Raw genomic sequence first — 26,540 nt, forward strand, 5'->3', positions numbered from 1 at the left:
ACTCAAACTTCAGCTCTGGGGTGGGATGACTGAGGGTCACAGGGACCTGTCAAAGCTCCCCTTGGGTGAGTGGAGAGGCTGAGTCAGTGTTGGAGGAGACAAGACCCCAGCACCTGGGCAGGGGTAGCAGAGGAGGAAGAGGGGGCCAAGGACAGAAACCAGCAAAGCATGGGTTTTCATGTTAGATTGACCTGAAGTCATATCATAATATGCCTTGGGCATATTACGTAACTTCTCTGAGCTTTGACTCTGTACATTGGAGACAAGCAACACTTCCTAGGAATGCTGAGAGATTTCCGTGAAATAATATGTGTAGAAACTAAGTATAGTAACTGACCCATCGAAGGAACTCAATAAATGGTTGCTATTGTTACTATCATGATTAATCATTATTATTGTTGTTGCCTTGAGGATAGACTTAAGAAAAAGAGGTGCTTATACCTGATCATTATGCCTCTTGTTTGGATTTTCTCTTTCAGGGGCTCTTAATCTGGTGCCCAAGAGTTCCCAAGAGGCCCAGGGATAGATACCTGGGAGATGGGGTGTTAAACTCCAGAGAGAAAAAAAAATGCCAATGTTTTTACTAACCTGTAAGGAAAATATAGTATTTCCTTTGTTATGACTACATGAAACAATTCAAAGTAGTATCAGCAATGCTGATCATGCTTTGATTAACAATACAAAACATATATGATTATAAACAATATATATATAAATTATATGTTACTTCTGTATCAAAAGTACAGCTGTTCTTAGACCCACCCCCTAGACCACTGCCTGCCTTCCTGTCTACAGAGGCTGGTGTGATGGAGCTGGCTGTCAGGTAAACTGTATTATAATTTTCAAAAACATTTTGATAAAAATATCACAATATTTTATCAAAAACATTTTGATTAAATATCACAATTCGATTAAAGATCATGCTTTATTTTATGCACTTTTAAATGGCATTCTTCAAAGAAGTCCGTAGTCTTCATAGGACTGTCAGAGGGAGACAGAAGCACAGAAAAGATTAGAACCTTTCCATTGGGAAGCCACTGTAGGGCACCCAGCACACAGGAGGGACTCTGCTGTCCAACAGCCCGAGAAGCTCCTTTATTAACTCATCTATTACCCAGGCCAATAAACACGAAAAGCAGAAAACTTCTGAAGATAATTCCCAATAGATTAGGGAATCCTGTCTCTTGAAAGGGCCTAACTCTGTATAACAGATATAAAATATCAAGGAAGAAAATGTCTGTTACCCTCCCCAGGAACCTGATGCCTCAGGCATCCAGTAGAAAGGACCTAAGTGGTGTAATGACCCCAAGGTAATGGCACAGCAACAGCAATGCACGGAGAACAGAGAAACGTAGAAGAAGGAAGAAGAAGGAGAGGATGAGGGAGAGAAAGTGGGATAAAAAACTCAGAAGACACAAAGCCCTAAGCAATAAGGGCTGCACACCCCTCAGGCTGTAAAAAAAACAAAAACAAAACAAACAAACAAACAAAAAAACCCAAAATAGGGAGAGAAGTTTTAAGCTTATTTATTTATTTTGAGAGAGAAAGAGCGAGAGCACACATGCACAGCATGCACATGAGTAAAGGAGGGGCGGGAGGGGGGGTAGAGAGAATCTCAAGCAAATGCACCATCAGCACAGAGCCCGATGCAGGGCTCGAACTCAACAACCGTGAGATCATAACCTGAGCCAAAATCAAGAGTCGGACGCTTAACTGACCGAGCCACCCAGGCACCCCAAAAGGGGGAACCTTAAACAAAGGACAGTGAAACTAAACAAGAAAAAAAACTTGTAGTGGATACTTTATTTTGTTGTATTTAAACCATCAAAGTTGGGGGGTGTTTCCCCATGTTCCTTCTGCCCTTCCTCCCCCTGCCCCATTTTCCCATAATGCTGATGAAACTGCTTTAGTCCGTTTCCCATCTTTTCCTCATCCAACTATCCAGGCCTTTTTCTTTGTCAATACATGATCCTTGGTGCTTGTCTCTGAAGGACAAAAAGTGTTCTACCTGTTAGAGAAACTTAGGACCTGCCAGTACTCTCAGCAGCATTGCATGTTTTGATGCCTTCCTTCAGCTCAGGGCACTCTCAACCAGCCCTCCCTCTCTGGGCAAGAGTCTGTCTCTTATGAAACATGAAACACTTCAAAAAGGCCTCTTGCCAGAGATTTGCAGGCATATGAATGGGAAACACCATATAAACAGTGAAAAAGACACATCTTTTCAAGTTTTTGGATTTTCTCCTTCACGATCTTAAAAAAAGCAATTAGAAATCTTTCCTTTAATAAACCCAGGCATAGATAATAGTAATTGGAGGGTGATACTTATCCTTATAATGTTTCTAAAAAACATCACTCAGGCCAGAGTTTGTCTCAGCTATGCTGAGGACCGACCGTCATTCAGTCTGTAAATTACCTCGTGGATTTTCTCATTCCTAAAAAAACAGTTTGCTACGCTCAAACACTGACATCACGTGAAGATGCCAGCTTTTATACACATTTATAAAAGTAGAATATACGGAGTATGATACACTAGTACAAAGTTTTACAAATTAATACAAGTAAAATATATAAATTACAATGAAATAAAGGAAGATCGTGGTTCTGTCGTGGGGTGGTTCTTTTAGCAGTCGTATCGCTGTAAAGAAAATGAAATATGCATTACGTTACAATCAGGCTAAACAAACAACGATGCCATGTTAGTCCTAAAAATTCCTGTTTTAAGCAAACATAAAGTGGGCTGATCTCCACTACCCAGAGCTTTTGGCCAACAACACTGAGAGCTTGGACAATGTTCCTGAAATGTTTCCTAAACAAACCAGATCCATTGTCCTCTCTTAGGAAAAGCTGCAGGAAAGGGCCATGGAAACCACAGCTTACTGGTGTTTGCTTGGCTTTGAATGCGTTTGGGGTAGGCTTTTAATCTTAGGGATTTAAGAGATAATGCCATGGGAGTTTCACACAGGAGTGGGCTCAATGTGGGTAACCTTCCCAATTAAGTGCTACCAAGTTACAGACTTGACTCATCTACACTAAAAACCTTGCCCTCTGAAAGCGTCTTTTGTCTTAGAAACAAAAATAGCAGATCTGCACTGTGGTGTCTGTGAAAAAGCCATCTCTTCGGTGACTCAGACGGGAAATCCCGTGGGACTACTTGCTCCCCACCCCCGCTCGGAGAAGAGGGTCACTCTGGCAAATCACTACAGCAATTTTGGTCATTGACATATTATGCCTGTCCCCAAAATGCACAAGTGCTGATGTCCAAAGGGGCCTCACCTAATTTAAACTCTGCCTTGTATGAAATCCAAGGCTAAAGATAGGTCACATTAGAGTAAGTCTGAGAGGACTCTCCTCTGCCTCTCCCCAACCATACTGCCTGGAAACAACTTCATATTGAAGGTTTCCCACTGTGCTGTTTTCTTGGAAATTTGGCAGGCTCCCAAGGAAATTATTAATCTTGCTGTACTTGCCTGATAAGGAAAACTAGATTTTTCTTTTAACGTCCCCTCAAAAATTAGAAAGTTTCCTTTTATTCATAGCAAGGTTTTTCATGGTAGCCACATGCTTTCAGTTTTAATTAGATTTTGTCTTATTTTAAAAGACAGTTAAGAGACCTTGAACCAAAGGAGTAAATGATTAGGAAAATATAAAGTAAATAAGTTTCTGTTTACCTAATCCTGTTTTACAGAATAAGACATAAAACTAACCTCCCAAAATTGGACCAAAGCTGGACTTCCATCAATTCATTACTATGTGTCTTTTTTTTTTTTTTTAGGAGGATATAGAAACAAGAACTTTCCCCGCTACTAACAAATGCATACTTCTCTCTGAAATCATATCCCCAGGAAACAAGTGCTTCCTGGTTTTCTTTCACCATGAAAGGTTTTTTTCATGAGCTGCTATTCAAAGGTTATTAGTGATTCTCTGTGCTTAGCTGTTTGGGTATTTTTGTGACTCCTTATTAGAAGGCACTGTAGAAAATCCAACAGAACAGCAAGTGTTGCGGACAGGTTGAGAGCAGGAGCTCGCATAAAATGACCTAGGGTTTGAAGCCTGTTACTTCCTGCCTAGGTGATCTTAGACATACTGCTTAATGTCTGACTCATAGTCTCTTCTGAAATGTGAGTTTAGCTCCGTGCCTGGTGCAATGAACATTGACCACTATTTGCATATACTAGTTGGGAACATGAGAGCAAGCAAAATTGTGTCTCTTTGGCCAGAGCAGGGGTAGTGAAAGGGGCAGTGAGTTTGCTCTTGAAAGGAAACTTTGGGTACGGGCAGCATTTTCCTATATACACAGAGCCAACTATAAAAAAAAAAAAAGATAACCCAGCAACTATGATATTCAGGAAGCTTATTACTGAAAGCAAAATTGAATGCTGTAAATGCTTTGCCACAAAGATGATATAGGAACAAACGTTGGTAGTTGGAGCAGAATCTGATTTTGCCTTTTTTTTTTCTTTATGATGAAAATAACAGTGTGTTACAGTAATTGAATACCCCAGGGCCAGGCTGTGACATCTTCACAGCTCTTACCTGTTGGCGAGAGCAGCAATAGCCACATATGCCTCCCATCACACCATTTATTACTTGAATGAGACATAAGATGAATTCAATTCCACCCAGGGCCAAGAGGATGGAAAACAGAGAGACGTTCCATTCTACAATATGCTTGGGTTCCGTGCACTGGGACCATGTGGAGGTATCCAGAAGGTACCTGTGGATGAAAAGAAGAAACTTCTGATATATGACCACATCTAAGGGGATGTCTCATAAGCTACTTTCTGTGTGGTGCTTTTTTGTTCAGAAAAAAAGAAACTAATTCAATGACCTGTGTCAAATTTTTCTAGTCTGTCATTTCACAAAGTGACAAATTCAGATCTTGCTGCAATGATAAACATAAAATTCAACAAAGATTATTGAGCACTCATTGTGAGTTAGACCTCAAGCCAGGGCTGGGGATATAATGGTAGCATCTAAGGGAGCATCTAAGGGAGGAGCATCTAAGGGAGGAGACAATATGCAATCTCAATGTAACCAGTACACTGATCAGGAAGACCAAGTGTGAGGAAGGGTATCTCCCCTAGGCCAGGAGAGTACCTGCTTATGTAACTATTCCACAAGTCTGAGCTCCATGAAGTCCGGAACCAGACCTTTCATCATTGTATATATAGACCCTAGATCAGTATCTAGTACATAGTAGGTACTGAACACATTTTAAAAGTAATTGAACGATAAGTAATCTGAAGTCACTCTGTGAAATGTTAGCAAACCACACTGAAGTCACATTTGACTACACACACACACACACACACACAGAAGTCATATACACGTATATATACAACTTAGGAGACTTTCTAAGTACCTGGATATTCTTACAGTCTGAAAAATTCTATCTCTGATTGCTCTTGTAGACTTTCAGCCTTTGCTACATCATAAAGCATCTGGATTCTTAATGAAATAGGATTCAATCGTGGGAAAATCTACAACTGACTTAATCCCACAAAGAGGTCTGGTATAAATCTTTTCTTATCACTTCTTCCTACCACAGCAGAACAAAGGGGCTTAGAATTAGAGACCTAACTTTGAATGGTTCATTGAGCCAATCAGAAACTCAATGTGTTGGTTAAAAAAAAAGAATTCTGGGGCGCCTGGGTGGCGCAGTCGGTTGAGCGTCCGACTTCAGCCAGGTCACGATCTCGCAGTCCGGGAGTTTGAGCCCCGCGTCAGGCTCTGGGTTGATGGCTCAGAGCCTGGAGCCTGTTTCCGATTCTGTGTCTCCCTCTCTCTCTGCCCCTCCCCCATTCATGCTCTGTCTCTCTCTGTCCCAAAAATAAATAAACATTGAAAAAAAAAATTAAAAAAAAAAAAAAAGAATTCTGTCCTTATGACCCCATCTTTCTGCATATCAGGAGGTGGGGTGAAGTTGTAATTTTAGGACACAATGTAAAAAATTCCTTTGTCCCCATCTGGCTATTGAGCAATTAATCACTGGCTTGTGACCATTAGCTATTCCTCATATTGAAATCCCTAGACAGGTTGAAGTGAGGAATGATATAGAAGCAGAAGGCTTCTTACAGAAGCTTGGGTGGCTGGTGGGAGGGGCATACAATCAAACAGCTGTAAAATGCTGAGTGATATTCTCACTTCTCCTTGCCTTCCAGCTTCATCCATCATGATCTTTTTTGGAGGTGGGTTTGTACAGTAGCTTGAATGTCTGTGCATATATAGCCAATTTCCACTCACACTTTCAGTATGTTCTGAACAAAGTTGAATCACGATCCATAACTATATTGGCCACCCAAATTTCAAACCCCCGTAAAGCTAACATTTGTTCAGAGGCTACTATTGGGTTGTATTCATTGTCAGTTAGCAGATAATATTAACAGCCAACAGAGGCCAGCCTCAGAGTGTGTCAGCTTGTGTGATAAATACTTTACATTTATTATCTCATTTAACCTATGACAACTGCCATTGGTTTTATTTTACAAAGTAACTGAGAAACACAGAGCTCAGTTCACTGTTTCCTGGTTGCTGAGGGAGAAATGCAGAGCTGAGATAAAATCCAGGTCCACATAATTCCATGTTCACGATTTTACAAACTCACTGTATGCTATACAATTCATGGGGGACAGTCTCGATAGGGTAAGGGCAATTGAAATTCATTATTCATATTATTTCCACTCATGAATCTCATAACAAAGCCTTTCAAAATTCAACGAAGGATGTCATTCATTTGCTGTCGTGTGCATCAGTTTCTATGAGCTATTTCTGTTCTTTTCTCAGTAATAGATAAGAAATAAGTACCGACATAAAACAACGGAGCTTAAATTATCCTGACGCTAAGATCATGTATAAGACTGTCTTATGTAGCCTGATCACTTTACTTTTCTTTTAATTTTTATTATTTAAAAAAAATTTTTTTAATGTTTATTTATTTTTGAGAGAGAGAGAGAGAGAGAGAGAGAGAGAGAGAGAGAGAGAGAGAAACAGAGTCCAAGCAGGGGAGGGGCAGAGAGAGAGGGAGACAAAGAATCTGAAGCAGGCTCCAGGCCCCCAGCTGTCAGCACAGAGCCTGAGGCGGGACTCGAACTCACCAACAGTGAGATCATGACCTGAGTTGTAGGTGGACAATTAATGCACTGAGCCACCCAGGTGCCCCACCTGATCACTTTAAATAAAGGGTTTGTTGTACATAGCGATTATGTTATATTGTGAGTGTGTGTATGAGGATAGTATGATCAATCGGGGATCTGAATTGGTTAAATTCAGATGCTTTCCATCCATAGTATGTAAGGATTCCACAATATTTTCTTATAAAATAGTAAAACCAGCCAATTGTTTTGGTATAGTGCACACACTACATAAGCCCGAACTCTACAGCCCGGCTGCCTGGCTGTCATGTCCTAGGAATGTGCCTTTGGATAAATTACTTCAGCTCTCTGTGCCTCTTTTTCCTCATCTGTAAAACAGGAGCAAGAGTGGAAGTCAACTCCTAGAGTATCATGAGGGCTGAATCAGTGAATCCATTTAAAAGCACTTAGAGCTTCTCCAGGTCAGAGACTGGGCATCCACCCTCTGACACCACTGCCTGGTGCCTGAGTCACCGCCTGGCTGAGCGCATGGATACGTGGATAACTGATGCCTTTCCAACTCGATGGGATTGCCCCTATACCATGCGGTGGACAAGAATGTGTGGTCGGACAGGGAACAATGACTTACTGTCCATCGGTGTTGGCAAAGGTGTAGTTCCACTGGCCAAAAGAATCACGACATACTGGCCCTTCGGCCAAGCCCAGGGCTGCCACGATGACGCAGTAGCCAGACCCTGCAATCCCAATGAGGGCCGCCAGGACGGAAGAAAGCATCTAGGGAAAGGAGAGACGGCAGAAGTGAGCCCGAGCGTCGCACCTGCCTCCCAGGGACCCTTTTCACCACCTGAGCTGGAGCACCTACCGCGCATCTCTTGCCACAGTTTTCGTGGCCACAGCAGCCACAACAGTCGTCCTGCTCCAACCCAATGAATACGAATGCCGGCAGGAACATCTGGTTAGAAAACAATCAAATTAAAATCACCATCTTTCCCCACATTAAAGCCTGTCATAAGGGTCAGGCTAAGCATCTTTTGGTAAAATACCTTGCTTTCTGACAATGCGGAATGGCTTTGGGTTAGGTCGGCCCAGTATCACAAAGAATGTACAACTATGAGGGGGAAAAAAACAACACCTCTAAATGAAATATCTGCTTGTTTTCATGTAATGTGTCAAAGCATTCTTTAGGGTGAGGGTGTCGTATGGGAGGGATAGAATAATAACCCATAAATATGTTTCTTCCACAAGAGTTCCCTCACGTAGTCCCAGAGGCAAACTCTGTTTCTGTTAAACCCTGCCTTTAATTCGTTTTTCCCCCCTTGTACACATAGATGATACAAGTCTTTAATATAATAATTGAAACGTTTTTGTAAGTGGGAGAGATGAAAGTACCATATAATATATAAAAACCGTTTCTTTGATGATGCGATTGTATGGTTGTTGCTTCACAATAAAGCTCCTTAAATAAAGTAAGTATGAAATACTCTGAGTTTGATCAAAAGAAGCCTAAACAAGGGTGACATTATATTAAGGACAAACAGTTGTTAACATGGTAACAATACTTAAATTCAAAGCCGATTTGCCATACCATAATTAGTGCATTAAATTTAAATGTTTTCAGGTCTTTTCTTGACTAAGAAAAATATTCTGTGTGGTATGAGCAATTCCACAAAATGTCTTTTTAAACTTCTCAATCCCAGCATTTAAAGTGGCAAGCTCGAGTTTGTCCACATTCTTTCCGTGCTGTGGTTGAAGCTAATACTTTCAGCTCCCAGGTTGGCAGGCAAATTCCTCTCACTTCAATTAAAAACAAACCTTGGAAAAAACAACACATTCCGCTGTTAGCTTCAGATCCTGATCTGCTGCTAACGGGAGGATTTTTCCTAGACACCACACCCAGGATTACATAAAGGAGAAAATGTATCCTTCTTTTTAAGTAGCAATACACTCATAATTGATAATTTTTCCTGTCACAGCTGTCTGAGAATAAACAGCAGATAATTTGGATCCGAAACTGTTGATTTAGACAGAGAACCAGTGACGCCCTCCCAGCTCCCTAGGGCAAATGTTAAATGCCTACCCACTTCAGTTCTAGAAACTCTAGACACTCTCAGATCTGATTGAAAAGCTAATATCTGTTTTCTAGCTGTAAAGTGAGAGAGCTTAGCAAAAAGGAAGTTCGCTGTTGGTTGAAAGAGGACTTTGTAAAACGTCTGATAAAATTAATACACTAGACGTAGCTCAACTTTTGTGCAATCTGCTTTCAAAAGAAGATGAACAAAAATAACTGGCTTTGGAAATAGGCATTGTAGAAAACTTTCCATGAAAACACCTCTTTAACGGAAGAGACTTTTTTAAGCTTGTAATAATTCTGAACAACTTACCAGCAAGCCCCCTCCTACGATGCCAGAAAAGAACCACACGAAGCGGCTGAGATGGTTTTCGGAGGCATATTTTGTTTCCCCATTTGGAAAGTAAAGCAAAATATTAGCTACAATGCAGAGGATGGCCAGCCACACCAGAGAATGTCCGATGCACCGTGCACATTTTCCATAACACATGGTGGTGGCAGAGGCTGCGAGGATTTCCCTCTTCACTCTGCAGCTCAGTGATAGCCAAGTCAGAAGAGAGTATGCCTGTCTGTGGAGAAAGCAAAAGCAGTTCTCAGCCCATTCCTGCAACCTCTTAAATACTCAGTTCTTAGTCACCGGGTTGGGGGAGGGGGAGGCGGTGAGGTACTTGGCTTTCATTGGTCCTGATTGCGGGCTCTGGTTGGGGTGGGGGGAGGTAGGGGGAATGTCCCGCCCTTGCAACGAAATCCTTGAGACAAGCGAAACCAGGGTAGGGATGTGGGAAACAGCCTCAGTCTTAAGCAAGAAAGAAAATGATTAATCTTCACCGAGAAATTCACAGTGCTACTCCTTCACAGGATGAAGAATTGACAGGAACGCGTAATACAACTTTCCAGTAACTGTCAAGTGTCCGTAGTGTGACCGTGCCGGTTGAGGCTTTGAAAGGCAGCGAGCTGTGATCCTGCTCCATGCAGCTGTCTGGACAGCTTCCAGTGTGAGGGCTGTGTGTTCACTTCCCCTGCTGCACTGACTTAATTCCAGACCTGGGGCAAGTCTCCTGAGCTCTGAGGTTGCCTCCTTGTCTGTTAAAGTTAAGGTGTCTAAAAGCCATCACCCACAGATTTGAGGTGGCTGTTGGGAAAATTACCAACCAGGCTTCTTTCCTCTGCCTACTGCCTGCTCTGCAGGACCGATCCGACTGTCCAGCTTTCCTGGATATCTGCCTCCAAAACAAATCTGGTACCAAAACAAAGGTGGCGTTAGTCAACACAAAGGGCTCAGGCACCTGTCTATTCCTGAGTATTACTCTCAGGCAAAGCAATGCCAGGAAAGGCCAAGGGAGGCCTAAAGCATGGGAGAAGGATAGAAAGAAAAAGACAGGAAGGAAGAAGAAGAAAGAGACAGAAGAGAAAGGGACTCGGCAAGCAGAGCAGGGAAACAGGACGGAGAGAATGCAGAATGAGCGGGAGAGCCAGGGTTGTTGATCAGGGCCCGGGTCTACCTGTGGTCTACCCAGCCAGCTCCTGAACCAGCTGTTGCAGGCTTACATGTGAAGGCAGGGAAAGGGTGTTACTTCCATCTTACAGAAGGAGGGGTCGGACTGTGAGTAAGTCTAGCCCTTGAAGAGCAGCTTGTGCAAGCCAGGTAGGCTGGGGAAGGACGGGGTGGCCAGGTGGGGCCAGGACTGGAGGGGACGTGTGCCCAGGACAGAATAGTGAGTGCAGAAAAGAGGCAGAAGTCCAAGATGGGGTACTGTTAGTTCAGAAGAGGAAGGTGAGCAAGGCTGTCGAATCCAGCAGCTCAGGCTGAGACCGGAGTCTGAAGGATTTAGGCCAACACTGGAGGGCAGGATGCATACCAAATTTGAGGTTAAATTGAGCTGGGGTTAGTCACATAGAGTCACATAGAATCTGGACTGGGAGGAACATACTCACAAAGGTGGGGTCATGATCCAGACTGGCCTGAGGAAGTAGAGGGATGGAAAACTGACTGTAGGTGGAGAAGCCTGGAACTGCCCAGCTGCTCGGGCATAGGGGGGCAGATCTTCACAAGAACGTTGCTCTGTTTCCACCATGCATCCAACAACCGGGCACATGCACCCTCTGTCCCTGGCTTTAGGTCCTAATGGAGAGGAGATTCCACAGATAGCAAGGCCTGGGGTGGCATAAAGGCCTGGGCCCTTTGTTAAGGCATCATCATTGCAAACCTCCTCTTTTGCTGATCCACCCCACCTGGGGCCAAAATGAGGGTGAGCAATCGTCTGACGACTTTGCTCCTGAGTGCTTAATCACCTTTGCCCTTCTCCCCCACCCCTAGGATCAACAGAGTGTGGAGAAGAGAGTGAGGGTCTTGCAAAAAGTCTGGAGTGACAGCCTACCTCTGCTGTTTTCCAGTTTTGTGGATCAGGGAAGTCATCACATTCCTGGGACTCTGGTTCCTCCTCTCTAAAGTGTGGGACAGGATTGGATCAGTGGGTCTTAAGTTTTGAGACTCTTGTGATGGTATGGATTCTCTCCCTGCCCAGAGAATGTGCATGTATGCAAGCACACACATTTTTCACTCACTTTCAGGGTTTCACGGACTCCCTGAAGCCCATTAGTGGATTCTCTTCCACATTTCTCCGGATGAATCCTGTCTGGAGACCATTTGCATCACAGATGCAGATACCTGGTCCACCCTCAACAGAATAAACAGGAATTTCTAGGGATGAGGCCCAGTCATCTGAAGTTTTTACAAGTACTCCAAATGAGTCTTATGTTAGCTCAGGTTGGGGATCACTGGTCCACAGGCCGGGTAAATACCATTTGTATTATATGTTCCCTGAGGCCACTGTCACCTCCACTGGCTCCATAGCTCTAGACAGACATACAGCATATGCATGAATGGTGGGGGGGGGCAAAGTGCCACTCGATATAGGCCACTTTCAGGCTTCACTTGTAATATGGAGTCTGTCTACCTTACCCACACTCCTGTCATTCTGCATGGTACCCTCTGCTTCTGCCCCTCATCTGGGAACATAAATCAGGGTCTTTTCTGGTTTGGGCTCCTCGTTTAATAATCAGATATGCTTTTCTGGACAATTGTTTAACTACTTGGTTCTGGTCCTAGCCAGACTCTGTCCCACAGATGACCCTGGCTTTTTTCTCCTAGCTGTGAACTCTCAGTTTCCTATACAGAGCTGCCATCTCCATGGGCACGTTCTGGGTTTCATCCCGCTCTCCAAATCCCCACCCCCCCGGGCCCTCCCCCCAACCCCCCTCGCTCCCGGGCCTCCCTGTCCTCCTTGCTCTAAGCATCGCCTTCTGGAGCTTCCTGCTGAAGGATTTTGCTTACACATCCCCTCAAAGAGGCCCTCTCCAAAGACCCCATCTAATGACATTATGCACCCTCCCCCAGTTACTTTTCATCACATCGTGCTGTTGTGTTATCATCCAAGAATTTATCATCCCTGAAGTTAACCTATGTATTCACTAGTTTCCTTTTCTATTGTCTGTGCAGAACCCTTTCTGCCTCACCTGCCGTTATTTCCCAGGGCTTGGAACAATGCCTGGTGTGTGGTAGGTACTCAGTAAATATTTGCTGAAAAATTGAATAAATACGTGAATCAATGTCTTTAAAAAAATTTTTTTTAATGTTTATTTATTTTTGAGAGAGAGAGACAGAGACAGAATATGAGCAGGGTAGGGGCACACACACACATACAGAGAGAGAGAGAGAGAGAGAGAGAGAGAGAATCTGAAGCAGGCTCCAGGCTCCGAGCTGTCAGCACAGAGCCCAACGTGGGGCTCGAACTCACAAACCACGAGATCATGACCTAAGCCAAAGTCAGAAGCTTAACTGACTGAGGTGGCATTAACCATTCTGTACCTCAGTTTCTATCATTCTTTGTTCACCAATATTTATTGAGCTCCTACTGTGTCTTCTAAGTTTTGGGTATACAGCAGGAAACAAAAGAAACAAAAATCTCTGCCCTAAGGAGAGTCTGTTCTATCAGAAAATGAGAGACACATACAAAATCATATTAAATAAATATAATACCTTGTTCATTAGGTGGTGATAAGTGCAGGAAAGGGGAATAGACGAAGGAGGGATACGGCCTCCTGAGACAGGATAATAATAGAACCTACATCACAGAGTTGTGATGTATAAAGTGAGTCAATGTTTGCAAAGCATGAAGCACCTGGCATTTAGTAATAACTCAATAAATGTTACTTGTTATTGCTATTTTCATCAGCCCCCTGTCCCAGGCAAGATGTCTCTACTCCCTTTATGATATATCTACTTCTCTAGGATTCCATTACTCCATTATGTACTGGATCCCTTTATTATCATTTGTGACTAATTTTTAGACACTGGAGCTCCCACAGTTATATTAAAAGTTCACTTTTGGGGTGCTTGGGTGGCTCAGTTGGTTAGGCAACCAACTCTTGATTTCAGCTCAGGTCATTATCTCACAGTTTGTGAGTTCGAGCCCCACGTCGGGCCCTGCTCTTCCAGCACAGAGACTGCTTGGGATTCTCTCTCCCTCTCTCAATTAGCAATAATCGCGCCTCGGATAAACCTCATTGGCTACGATACTGCCACTGCGCAAAGCTTCTCTCTCCCTCTCTCTATGCCCCTCCCCGGCTCATGCTTTCTCTCTCAAAATAAATAAATAAACGTTAAAAGAAAAGGTCACTTCTATCTCCATCATTCTCTCTGGAATTAGCCCCAGTGCACAAACACCTTTGAAAAGAGTGTTCTTTACTTCATCCTAGGACTGCAGGCCTCTGAGCTCTGGACAGTGGTTGTCAACCCCGTGTTTTGGGCGTGCTGCCCCACTGCCAGAAAGGCCCTGATCTTCCTTCTCACCGTAGCCCACCCCACCCAGCTTTGTTCCCTTGGCTGAACTCATCACTTTTTCCATGACACTTTCTACCACACCCCTGCCGGCCTCCTAGACCTGCTGGTCACTCCCACATCGTCCTTGGACACACCCCCATTCGGCACCAATCAGATCACGATGTACTAGTGTGCATTCTCATCAGCCTCCCCGGCTCTGCAGAGGTCCCAGAGAGCAGGTTATCTTTCCTTTGAGGATACAACAGCAGGCACAGTCGCAGGCATTTTGCTAGCTCTCAATAAGTACTTGCTAAATTTTGTTCAAATAAATAGGGGAGCTGAATATGTTCAGTTCTAAGGTTATTTGCTTTTAAGCAAAGCCAAAATGTCTTATGGAAAGCTGGGCACAATAGGCACTTATTACATTCACATTTTTAAATGTTCAGTTTTACCTGTCATTTATAAGAGCAGCTGGTATGGCTCCTTATGGTTAGCTCTCCTAACCATTTGATGTGCAGAATGTGGCTTCAAGAATAATTCCAGGGGAAACTCCTTTTGATAATATCATAGGTTTAAATGTTGGAAGAAGCCTCAGTAGAGTGAATGGTTCAGCTCTCACCCCTTTACAGAATCTTTATGGCCACTTTATAGTTAAGTTCACAAGCGTTAAAAACTCTTCCCAGTATCGTCCAACTAGTGGGCAGGGGAAATCAGTTTCCTTTAAGAACTAATGTCAGTAGTCTATGATTCTATATGATTGTGGGATTCTAAGAGGAAGATTTAAACCCAGACCTCCTGCCTCCTGGTTGCTTTCTTCCAAATGTGCTTTGCCCTTCCTTATTGGGAAAACGCTAGTTTCTTACTCATTTGGACATGAAAAATATAATGATCCATACATAGTAACCATACCTGTTAGAGCTTTTTTTTTATTATAGCTGGCTCTTGGACAACACAGGGCTTGGGGGTGCTGACACCCCCTACAATTGAAAATTCACATATAACTTTTAACTCTCTAAAATACTAATAGCCACTGTTGAGCACTAGCTTACTGATAACATAAATAGTCAATTAATACATATTTTGTGTTATATGTATTATATGCTGTATTCTTATAATAAAGTAAGCTTGGAGGAAGAAAATGTTATTAAGAAAATCGTAAGGAAGAGAAAATACATTTACAATATTGTACTATATTTATCAAAAGAAAATTCAAGTGTAAGTGAATCCATGGAGTTGAAACCCATGGCTGTTCAAGGGTCAACTATATAAGTAGCAGAAGCCAGTTCTAGCTGCCCTAACCAAAGGGACATTAATTATGAACTAAAAAGTAAGAATGCAGATGGACAGGGGGAACCAAACTCCATAGGAAATCCAGAATGTCTTTACTTTCCATCTTGGCCTCTTTTTGACTCTTCTGTCTGTAACTTCATTCTTCTTAATGCAGACTCATTTGTCTCTTTCACAGTCCACACAAAAGAATATGGCTACTGGCAGTTACCAAGTTTACATTTTTCTCTGTTCAAGAGACTCATCAACCTCAGATTCTGAAGGAAGGGAGTTACACTGGACAAGGATGCACTCACATACGTGGGGACTGAATAAACATGGCTGCTGGGAGCCATCTCTGCACCCATGTAGATGGAGGAACAGGCATTCTAAAGGGAACATGAGCATAGGACCAGGCAGAGAGGCTGGGAGCTGTGCTTTATTTGAAACTATAATCAGGACATACAACTGCAGGAAAAGAAAGGTGGAGACAAGGAGCAGTGTTAAGTCATCTTAGCTACAATCTCCTGGCTCTCTCCTCACTTTAGACTGTGGCTAATTTTATTCTTGGGTTAAAAATAAGCTTCTTGGGACACCTGGGTGGCTCAATCCATTAAGCGTCCAACTCTTTGGTTTCCACTCAGATCACGATCTCACAGTTCATGGGTTCGAGCCCCACATGGGGCTCTGCACTGACACAGCAGGGCCTACCTGGGATTCTTTCTCTCCCTCTCTCTCTCTGCCCCTCCCCACTTGCACATGTAGGCATGCACACACACTCCCACTCTCTCAAAAAAAATAATAAAATAAAATAAATATGTTTCTTGGCCCAAGATTAAACCGGAGTTCACCTTCACCTGCATTGCCCTTTCTCTTCCATGCTCCCATCCCCATCTGGTAATTGTAGTTCAGCATCTCACAGTGGCCATTTACCCCCTCATCAAGCCAGGGAATCTCCTAGGTCTCATTGTCATGTTCAGACAAGGTAGCTCCTGAGATGCCTGCCCCATGGTCTGAAGCTCAAGATGTGGGTCTGGCTGCTCCAAAGGGCTGGCTTGCTCCCTTAAGGGATAGGGGAGCTGAGGACTTCCAGAACATGCCTGTGACAATCAGCACATGAATACTTGTTTTCTAGTTTGAGTATCTTTTCCTTGGGTTTTATAATAGAGTCAGACACGTGAAATGGTGGAAGGCCTCAAAGATCACCTGAGTCTCAATGGAGAGTGGCCTGTGGGTTTCTAAAACCACACACGCTGATTCAGCCCTAAGGAAACAGGGAATCTCTAAGGGTGGGGACAGGAATCTCATTTGAAGAAAACTCTCTGAGTGATTCTATTTGCACAGCCAAAGTTGAAATCCACTGAGGTAGATGGTCTGACTTCCTAATTTTATAAATGAGACCACTGAGGTCTAGAGAGATTAATTTCAGTTCAGAAGCAAAGCCACAGATTAAATCAAAACAAAAACAAACCCTAAACATGGAAACTAATTCCTCTGCTTGTGTATTTTGAACCTGGTCAACCAGGTGGTTCTCTGTGATTCTTTTGCTTCCCCAGATCCCAGCTGCCTTTGGGGAGAATGGCAAAAACAAAAACAAACAAACAAACAAAAAAACCTGTTATCCAGCTTCTGTACATTTAGGGGAAGGAAGAGAGGACAATTAAATAGTATGCAGAATAGAGACATGTCAGTTTCTCCCATGTTGTAACTGAACTTTACAGCTCTTCTGTGTGGAGCCGTTTTCAGGTTAAGAAAGGGAGACTCAGATGGGTTAAGTACACAGGCTAAAGTCACAAGGCTGGAGGGTGACATGCTCTGGATTCCTACTCAAATCTCTGACTCAGACACTCATATTCTTCCTTCACACATTTGGCTTATTTATACTACTTCCCAACACTGTCACCCATGAAAAATGACTTACAGGATTTTTTATTTGATATTTCTGAATCACACAATTCCAAGACACTAATCATTTGGGCTCTACTTTAATTAGATAAATGATTTTATTTTTTTTTTCAACTTTTTTTTTATTTATTTTTGGGACAGAGAGAGACAGAGCATGAACGGGGGAGGGGCAGAGAGAGAGGGAGACACAGAATCGGAAACAGGCTCCAGGCTCCGAGCCATCAGCCCAGAGCCTGACGCGGGGCTCGAACTCACGGACCGCGAGATCGTGACCTGGCTGAAGTCGGACGCTCAACCAACTGCGCCACCCAGGCGCCCCGATAAATGATTTTAAAATCAATCTGGGGGCACCTGGGTGGCTCAGTCAGTTAAGCCTCCAACTTCAGCTCAGGTCATGATCTCACTGCATGAGTTTGAGCCCTGCATTGGGCTCTGTGCTGACAGCTCAGAGCCTGGAGCCTGCTTTGGATTCTGTGTCTCCTTCTCTCTCTGTTCCTCTCCTGCCTGCATTCTGTCTCTTTCTCTCTCTCTCAAAAATAAATAAAGATTAAAAAAAATTTTTTTTAAATCTTTCTAAAAATCAATCCAGTGTTTTTCAAATAGGAAGACTTTACACCAGTCTGAGTGAAATTATCAGAACTCTGGTGGGCACACTACTAAGGCTATGGTGGTATTCAATAAACTTGGTTTTCCTGTAGCAAAATAGAACTGTCAACAATTAAGATATGAGCACAATTAAAAGTAAAAACAAAAAAAAAGAGTAATTTTTTTCCTACACTTAGTACAGGAAAGAAACAATAAAGCTTATTTTCATTTTCTTTACTCCAGTCTAATATGGAAAAGGATTCCCCCATGTGGCCTTGGACCTTAGATAAAAAATATGCTTGCCTTTTTTCAGAAAAGTGGGGTGAAACTCTCCCCCTCTTGCTCTCATGCCAATTAAAATTTGGTTCCATGGGGCTTCTATCAGTTGGGAGTCAAAGATCACACAAAGATGAGAAGTGAAGGCAGTCGACTCAGAGCAGATTTTTAGATACCACTTTCCAGGGATCCCTGGTGACAGAGGAGCTTTTATGTGTGTGTGTGTGGTTGAGTTCTGAATAACAAATCTTTCTGCTGTACATTTGTTTAGTCGTTTCTATGACTTCGACACTCTTGGAGACTTAGGCTGAAGCATAAATAAGAGGCAATGTGAGCGTTCTCCAAGGAACCATTCCAAGTTGGTGAGTTAATACTCCACTCAGACCTCGTGGCCTTGCCACTCTCAGTCAAACTGGTTTTTTGTGACTGTCAGTCAAAGTCCAACATGGCATGATTCCCACTGATACTGAATGAGCTGAGAACTCAGGTAACTGTTGATTTTGCCTTAGGGAATTTTACTGAGAAGGGCATTACAGCAATGGAGCAATTGAGACTCCGTGTGTGTGTGTGTGTGTGTGTGTGTGTGTGTGCATGTGTTGTGTGTGTGAGAGGGACAGACAGATACCAAGGAAACATGACAGATTTGGGTTGGCTACAATGCTTGCTTGCTTCTGGCCAAGGTGGCTGGTTGACCTAACTTCCTATCTCCTTGTTCATAGTCTCTGCCTGGCATTGATGGAGGAGAATTGAAGCATTACTGTCCGGGTAAGCACTACCCTAGCATCTAATATAAACGCCATGCCTCAAATTTCCTCCCCAGAAAGGGAGCTGAGATTCTAACTAGCTGAATCATCTAGTGACAACGCCTTTCATTGTGTTAGGTTACAAAAACACAGTAGTAGCCTACTATGGGAATGCTGATGTGAAATCCATTCCATTTTTATGTTAAATAATTAGTCTGCCCCATTTCAAATGACTGAAAGATTCTGCAGAGTCATGGGTTTTCAAAAAAGTGGTTTGGAAGTTACCTTTTCAGATTTACAAGATGAGGAAAAGACTTGAGCAAGAATTGCAAAGGGACTGAAACACCAACTTGAAGCCTAAAAATTATCTAGAATACCTGTAATGCATTAATTCCTGCCCAGTAGGAACCAAATAAGCTTCTCTGGTGAGATCCCTTAGGCTCTCCCTATGAGTCACTGAATCAGGAATCTGGGATAGAAATGCCAGTTGTGGAGGGAATGCTATTAAAAGCAAGCTGGGGATGTGGAATCCCTGCTTTGCCTTGCATCTCTTTTTGCACATGCAGGTTCTGGCAGCTCTCACGCCCCCTCAAGACAACACCGGGGAGAATGACTGTAGGGCGTGCTCCTTCTAGACCGCCCTCCTCCCCCACCTTCCTGACTGCCTTTCCAGGGTTCCCGGTGTGTTCTGCCATGACTTGATACTTTTAGGAATCAGAAGCCCAGATACAGCATCACATCTACATTGGCACCAGGCTTGCGTGTTTCTTTCGACTTTTTTTATAATTAGAAAAAAGAACATGAACATAGACAAATGGAAAGCATTTTTTCCCTAAAATCATGTATGTGACATTACATAGGCATGTCCTTTCACTGCTCACAATATATGAAAGATAATTTAAAACTTATTATTGGGCACCTGGGTGGCTCAGTAGGCTAAGTGTCCAACTTCGGCTCAGGTCATGATATCATGGTTCCTGAGTTTGAGCCCTGCTTCAGATTCTGTGTCTCCCTCTCTCTCTGCCCTCTCCCTGTACGTGCTCTGTCTGTCTGTCTCTCTCTCAAAACTAAATAAAACATAAAAAAAAACAACAACATTATTGTTGGAGGTGGGAGAGGCGCCTGGGTGGATCAGTCAGTTAAGCGTCTGACTCTTGACTTCGGCTGGGGTCGTGATCTCCCGGTGGTGAGATCTAGCTCATGGAGCCTGCTTAAAATTCCTTGTCCCTCTCCTTCTGCCCCTCCTCCACTCATGTGCGCACGCATGCGCTCTCCCTCTCTCAAAAAATAAAATACAATTATTGTGGGGAATTTTTAAGGAAAACATTTTTAAGGATCTCTGACAAATTCATTTTTTATTCATTTTCTGGAAAGGATATGAATCAGAATTTTCCTCTCATTTTCATTCTTCTGGAAGAATTTCTGATCAATGAATGAGGATCATTCATTCCACAAATATCAATTGAGTAATTCCTGTGTGTCATGCATGCACGTCTGAGAACTTTAGTTGTCTAGCTCACTAAATTTTCACAACAACATTTTGAGGTAGGTACTATACATCATCATACGGGTGATAAAATTGAAGAGCTTAAATGACTTTCCCAAGTCCTCAAACCTTGAACCTGATGGCTAGGATTTGAATTCAGGCAGTCTGAATCCAGAGCCCCCTCTCTTAACTGCGACATCATACCACCTCCAACCTGGTGGGCTTGGTCAGATAAGAGCAAATATTGACAAAAGCATTGTACACTGTACAGAAAATATACTTAGTGCTCAGATACTGGTTTCTAAATACCATTCTGCAATAAAAGGAATCAGGACTCCTTGAAGAAATGGTTGATTCTAGAACTGAAGAAAGGGAAACACAAGATAATTCTGGGATGTCTTATCCAGTGTTCTGTGTTCTTTTATGCGATGGTCAGTCGGATATGGCCAGAGGAGACAAAGAAGTTTGGGGAAACAAAATAGATTATACTCACAGCCCTAGAGACAGGAAGCACAGGGCCACCTGGAAAAAACACCAGGCAGAGGGGCAGGAGTCAGCAGAGCCTAGGCCACCTTTATTGAAGCTGAAGGGCAAGTCAAAGCAGGGCTGGCTAAATAATTTAAAATGTGGCTAGTTTGAATAATTTCGGTGAGCTCTCAGCTGTAGGAATGGTCCCGGGTTGCCTGGCAACCTGGGATGGTCAAGGCAGAAGAATGGGGCCTCCCGAAATCATGAACCTGAGAGAAGAGGCTCTAGATTGGCTAGTTTGCCTATCAAAGTCATGTTCCTGGCTGGACCTTTGCTGTGTCCCTATGTGAACAATTGTCCTCCCAATGTGACCAATTATTTTTTATTTTGTATACTATTTCAGTTTAGTATTCTGGTTTGCACTTCAGGCCATGGCAGTTATTATCCATACTGATGCTCAAGATGTTCCCTCTCAGGTCAAGTTGAGTCCTGTGTCCTTTTGCTATGACCTACTAGTCTTTGGTAACTTCTTGCTATCTGGTATAACATGAAGCACCAGGCTCATTTTGTACATTTCCTGCCCTAGACCTGGAACCCATTATTTCTCTCAGAAGCCCTGGATCTTTGTAGTGGGAAAACGTATTTCAAAATCACAGTTTGGGCTCAAGGAACATCCCCAGTGTAATTGTTCTTAAAATTCCGATGTTGGAGTGACACTGGGAAAAGAGATTCTTTTACTGTTCTTTTCATACTCCTCTGTATTATTTGAATTTTCACCACGTGTATTCATTCTTATCATTTGTTTGTTGCGTACAAATAGTACATAATTACAGACTTGAAAAAAAGTCGAAGTAAACATTCTATCAAACCTTTTCCATGACATTTCCCTTGCCAGCAATAACTGCATTTATGAAATTGCTGTGACTTCTTTCAGACTTCATCTTAGACCACACTGTTCCCTAAATAAGACTAGTGCCCTAAGGATTCCACATTCTATTTTAATCTATTTGGATGACTCAAAGAAACAATAATCTGAGGTAAAAATACAATGGATAGCAATGTAAATCTTCACCTTGACCAGTAAGTAGGGTCTCTGTGCTTAACTCCAGGGGGCGCTGTTTACATCCTCGTCGTGGTGATAGATGCAGCAACAAACCTGCAAAGGAACTGATAAAACCGTAAGCAAAAGACGTGAACAGATAGGAAATGGCTCTTAAATATATAAGATGCTCAGGTTTGCTTTTAATAAGACAAACCCAAAATAAAACTACACCAGGATACTGTTTTTCATCTCTCAGATTGGCAAAGATGAAAATGCTTGCTCACACACCTTCCTTTAATGCTGGTGAAATGCCTGTATTTCCGGCAGTTTGACAGCAGGCATTCAATGACAAATGTGTTCATATCTGCTCATTTAAAACACTTCTGGCAACTTACAAATGTATACAAAGATACTTGAATATTTAGAAAATGATGTATGTATACACTAGGGATTCTTGATAAGGGCTGCACAGGAAAATCTAGGGGATTTACCAGATTGGAAGGGGGAGAAATTGTGTTTTGGTTTTCATTAAACTCTAACCGAAATTTATCATTTCCTTTCATTATGAAAGTAGGCAGGAAGCCACAATAGTGTCAACCTGAGCCTTTGTTACCAGTAAAAATCAGATCTTCTATGCATACTTCAGTTGTTGCAGCCATTCTGCAATATCATTTATTTCGTCCATACTTTGATATTAGAGTAGTTATTAGGCCCACCACTAGATCTTGTGTCTTAACTCATGAATAAATAAGTGCACATATTTTTAAATAAAAAAAATATTTTGATAACTGTATTTCAGTGTAGTTGATTTCTTTTTAATCTCAAGGATTTTGTTTTATACATTATGGTGAGAAGAAATGCATCGGCTTTACCAGACGACCAAAGGGGTGCATGGCACAAAGTAAATTAAGAACAGAGCAGTTCATTGCATTGCATTGAACAGCATTGCCTTGCTGTGATATATAACATGGGATGGGAAGCTTCCAAAAATGTGACCTGGCTAAACAATATTTGTGCATTGCTATAGTGGAATACTTTGCAGCTGCAAAAAAAAAAAAAAAAGAGGAATCTCTTTAATAAAATGAAACAATATCCCAAATATTGTGAAGAAAGACAGTAAAGCAGCACTCTGAACAATGTGTGCAGTGTTCTACCACTTGTATAAAAAGTGGGGGGGGGGGGAGCATTATATAATATGAATGCCTATCTGCTTGTATGTGTGTAAAATACCTCCGGAAGACAGGCAAGCAGCTGGAAATATTGGTGGCCTCCAGGGATGTGAACTGGGTGGTTGAGGGCCTGGAGTGTTAGGGAGACTTTTTTCTCTGATACAGTTCATACTACATTTAATTTTTGAATGTTGTGATGGTATCATCTATTCAAAAGTTAAATAAAACCCGGCATTTAAAAATTCCTTGCTAGCGTCTGTCAAGGGGGTTGCTATACACAGCCACAACAGAACTTTTCAAAGTCCAGTCCCCACCCTGTCTTTGGAACCACACACAGCCTGACCTGGAGCGAAGCCCTGAGGGTTTTATCATTTTAACCTCTTACTCTGTCCAAACCCCCAATAAAACGTTCCCAAGGCTTCCTGGGAGGCTGGGTGGCTCTGTTGGTGAATCGTCCAACTTTGACTCAGGTCATGATCTCACAGTTCGTGGGTTCGAACCCTGTGTCGGACTCTGTGCTGACAGCTCACAGCCAGGAACCTGCTTCAGATTCTGTGTCTCCCTCTCTCTGCCCCTCCCCCTGCACACGCACGCGCTCGCTCCCTCGCTCTCTATCAAAAATAAATAAGAATTTAAAAAAATAATTTAATAAAAATTTCAAAAACCTTCCCAAGACTTCCTTGGCTCTTGCCTTTCCTTATACCTTTAGCATTTGCTATTCCAGAAGTAAAATCTAGCCTATTCCAATTCAAAGCAGACACTGCGGTCTCGTCTCTACTTCTGCTGCATCACAAATGCTCACGAAGCGAGCTGGCACTGGCAGAATTATTCCTACTGGGCAGTGAAGAGAAGCACATGAATGTTCACCAGTTACGCATTTTTAGTCTCCAATATTACTTGTTCACGTTTCATAATATACTTATTTTAAAACGGAGTCTTACTCATTGAATGGGGTAGATTTTTAGTGTTGTCACAAGTGCAGCCTAATTACTACTATTTGTAAGAAAGCACAAATATTATGGGATTAGATCACTAAAAGATTTCTTCTTCCCAAAACTTCTGTCGTGAATTTCCTACCGTTTTTGAAATGAAGCCAAGTTTCAGTGCAATACAATGATGACCACGCTTCTCTCGTGTGTCTTCAGCAATATAGGGAACATTTATACTACCAAAGTAAAATATTCTGAAGAAAATATTAATGCTGAGTCCAAGTAACAATACTGGTATGAGTGTTGACTGCCAACAGCATTCAAGTTGCAAAACAATTGTGTTTGTAAGTATTTGTGTGGAGCATTATGATAACAAATGCTGATTCTCCTTGAGATCTGGGTCAGCAGAGGGAAGCCTGCGTTTGTTTTTGGAAAACATTTTGTTTAGAAGCAGACTCAAGGCTATTTGCACGACAAGCAAAACTATAGCAGAGTCTTGCCACAAGAAGTCGAACAAATCACTTAAAAATTACAACATAACCTTATTTTCATGACGGACTCTGGGAAAATATTTGAGGTCTCAACAGAAACCCCTGGCTTGTTTTTGAGTCAGAAATGTGTTTTCTTTGGAGTCATGAACAGGATGAAGAAAACCGGGACAACCGCCAAGGCTCTGTGCTTTGAGCTCTTCGACGCTGAAAGAGAAAAAGTGGCTGGATCGCCAGTTGATTGGGGCGGGGGCCAGGGATCTTCGGGAGGAAGGAGGGAGATAAAACTTCCTGTTGCTTCTGAAGAAACTGTGTAGCCAGGTGAGTTGTTAAGAAAGGAACAAGTGACTTTTCCAGTTCCTTTTTTCCCCCGATTACACCCGGTACAAAAAATGTCCCCAGAATGTGTTCCCCAGAGGAGAGCATGGAGGTTAGGGCTTTGGAGTTGAAGGCACACAAACCACCTAATCAAGGAAGGCTGGTTTTCCTCAGTCTTTTTGGAGACTCTGAGGTCTTGAGGGCCTCTGTGGGCCCGTGTGTGGTAGAGGAGTGGACCAGCAGGACAAGCATCCAGGTCTTCCTGGAACACATTGCCTGACCAATACCTTGGAAACTGACGAGTCACAGCAAACAGAGGAGGTGATCAGGACTCTGCAGAGTATGGCATCTCAAATACCAGGAGATCCTTGCATGAACCCCTGGAGGATGAGAGAGAATTCCCAAACACGACTGAGGTTGAGTTTTTCTGCCAGTCACGTGGGTGGAAGTACAGAACCAACTTCTCTGATTTAGAGAAATGTAGCATTTGCACGTTGGAAAGTGGCAGTGTGACATTTGTATGGCTACATTGGAAGTATCTATCTAGAGTCAAGTATAAATCTCACCTCCCCTGTACTACCACTACTCCCATGCAAACATGGATGCCTGTGCATGTGTGCATACACCACACACACACACACACACACACACACACACACGCTTCTATTGGCATCTTGGAAATCAAACTGCCTAGGACTGACTTGCCTCTCCACCCTTCCCTATCCACCCTTCAGTCTTCAAGTTTCCTGTCGCATTAGTCTTATTTGTTGGCTACATTATTATTTCAATTAATTCTACAAAAAATTATTGAGTGCCTAATATTTGCCTATAACTCAAAGGTGGGATTCCAGTCCTCCAGATGTTCATAGGCTAGAGCATGATGTTGAGCACAGAGGGGCAGGTATGGGTAGGGGGAAGTGACAACAGTTCATGTCTCTAGAAGGAGGACAGAGGACTTTAATGGTACAGAGGGGCAGGTAACCCAACCTGGAATGAGAGGAAGGATCAGGGTAAGTTTTTGCAAGAAATGATGACTTAGCAGATCTTGAGTTTGCAGAGGGTAAATGAGAGCAGAATAACGTTCCTGGGAGAGGAACCAGGGCAAATCTTGGGGGATATGAAAAATATGGTCTATTTATGAACCATAGAGTTTGCATCATAAAAATATAAGCTATAGGGGCGCCTGGGTGGCTCAGTCGGTTGAGTGTCTGACTTTGGCTCAGGTCATGATCTCACGGTTCGTGGGTTCGAGCCCCACGTCAGGCTCTGTGCTGACAGCCCGGAACCTGGAGCCTGCTTCAGATTCTGTGTCTTCCTCTCTCTCTGCCCCTCCCCCTCCCCTCACGCTCTGTCTCTCTCTCTCTCTCTCAAAAATAAATAAACATTAAAAAATTTAAAAAATATATAAGCTATAAAGGAAGCAACCACATATTGGTTCTGCCTGTTGCTCTTTCTACACATTATGCTCTACATACTGTCCTTAATGGTTATCTAATTTCTCAAAGATTCTGCTCGGTTGGAACATATGTCAGAAGAAATAGCAAGCCAAGCGAAATGATTTCCAATAGCAAAGTAAAAGACTATCAGGAGGGTTTTATCAGAAAAATCATATGGAAGTCCTGAATTCCTCCCGGTATATATGAATCATCAAATTATATTGGTCGGATGCTTAGACCTTTTCACTTCCATACCTAGGTTAAGAATTGTAATATAATAGATTCTGAGAATAGCACATAATAGGAGATGTTACTGCCACAAATATCTTCCCATATGCGGACAGATTTAACATGAAATTTAGTGCTTGCCAACTGAAAATAAAATTATTAAATTATTTCATGCGTAATTTGATTACCTCTGGTTGAGAGGACACAGAAAGGTTAGGTC

General features: G+C 42.7%; 1 protein-coding gene, 1 non-coding gene and 1 pseudogene across 3 annotated transcripts; 1 reads left to right on the top strand and 2 right to left on the bottom strand.

Moving 5' to 3' along the window:
* Nucleotides 1–1,788: 1,788 nt before the first annotated feature.
* TM4SF1 (transmembrane 4 L six family member 1) lies at nt 1,789–21,856 on the bottom strand. Of its 2 annotated transcripts, XM_047876451.1 has the most exons (6): nt 21,783–21,856; nt 9,473–9,728; nt 7,954–8,043; nt 7,720–7,865; nt 4,534–4,714; nt 1,789–2,635 (listed from the first exon to the last, which is right to left on the bottom strand). In XM_047876451.1, exons 2-6 carry the CDS (start codon nt 9,647–9,649, stop codon nt 2,621–2,623), a joined length of 609 nt encoding a protein of 202 aa, XP_047732407.1. In that variant the 5' UTR covers nt 9,650–9,728; nt 21,783–21,856; the 3' UTR covers nt 1,789–2,620. The 2 variants fall into 2 exon arrangements, with proteins under 2 accessions (XP_047732407.1, XP_047732408.1); XM_047876452.1 differs by lacking the exon at nt 21,783–21,856 and having other exon boundaries at nt 4,517–4,714.
* Nucleotides 13,662–13,755, bottom strand: LOC125175940 (uncharacterized; annotated as a pseudogene).
* A 3,981-nt stretch (nt 21,857–25,837) lies between the features above and the next one.
* TRNAQ-UUG (transfer RNA glutamine (anticodon UUG)) lies at nt 25,838–25,922 on the top strand. Its single transcript has one exon. It is a non-coding gene; the product is annotated as a tRNA-Gln (tRNA).
* Nucleotides 25,923–26,540: the final 618 nt, after the last annotated feature.

Source organism: Prionailurus viverrinus, chromosome C2 (genome assembly GCF_022837055.1).
Source record: "Prionailurus viverrinus isolate Anna chromosome C2, UM_Priviv_1.0, whole genome shotgun sequence".
NCBI lineage: Eukaryota > Metazoa > Chordata > Mammalia > Carnivora > Felidae > Prionailurus > Prionailurus viverrinus.

Coding starts and splice junctions, on each gene's coding strand:
- TM4SF1 (XM_047876452.1), bottom strand. CDS start 9,649: ATGTGTTATGGAAAATGTGCACGGTGCATCGGACATTCTCTGGTGTGG. Junction 7,866..7,953: donor ACTGTGGCAAGAGATGCGCG/GTAGGTGCTCCA, acceptor TCCTTTCCCTAG/ATGCTTTCTTCCGTCCTGGC. Junction 4,715..7,719: donor TTTGCCAACACCGATGGACA/GTAAGTCATTGT, acceptor TTTCATCCACAG/GTACCTTCTGGATACCTCCA.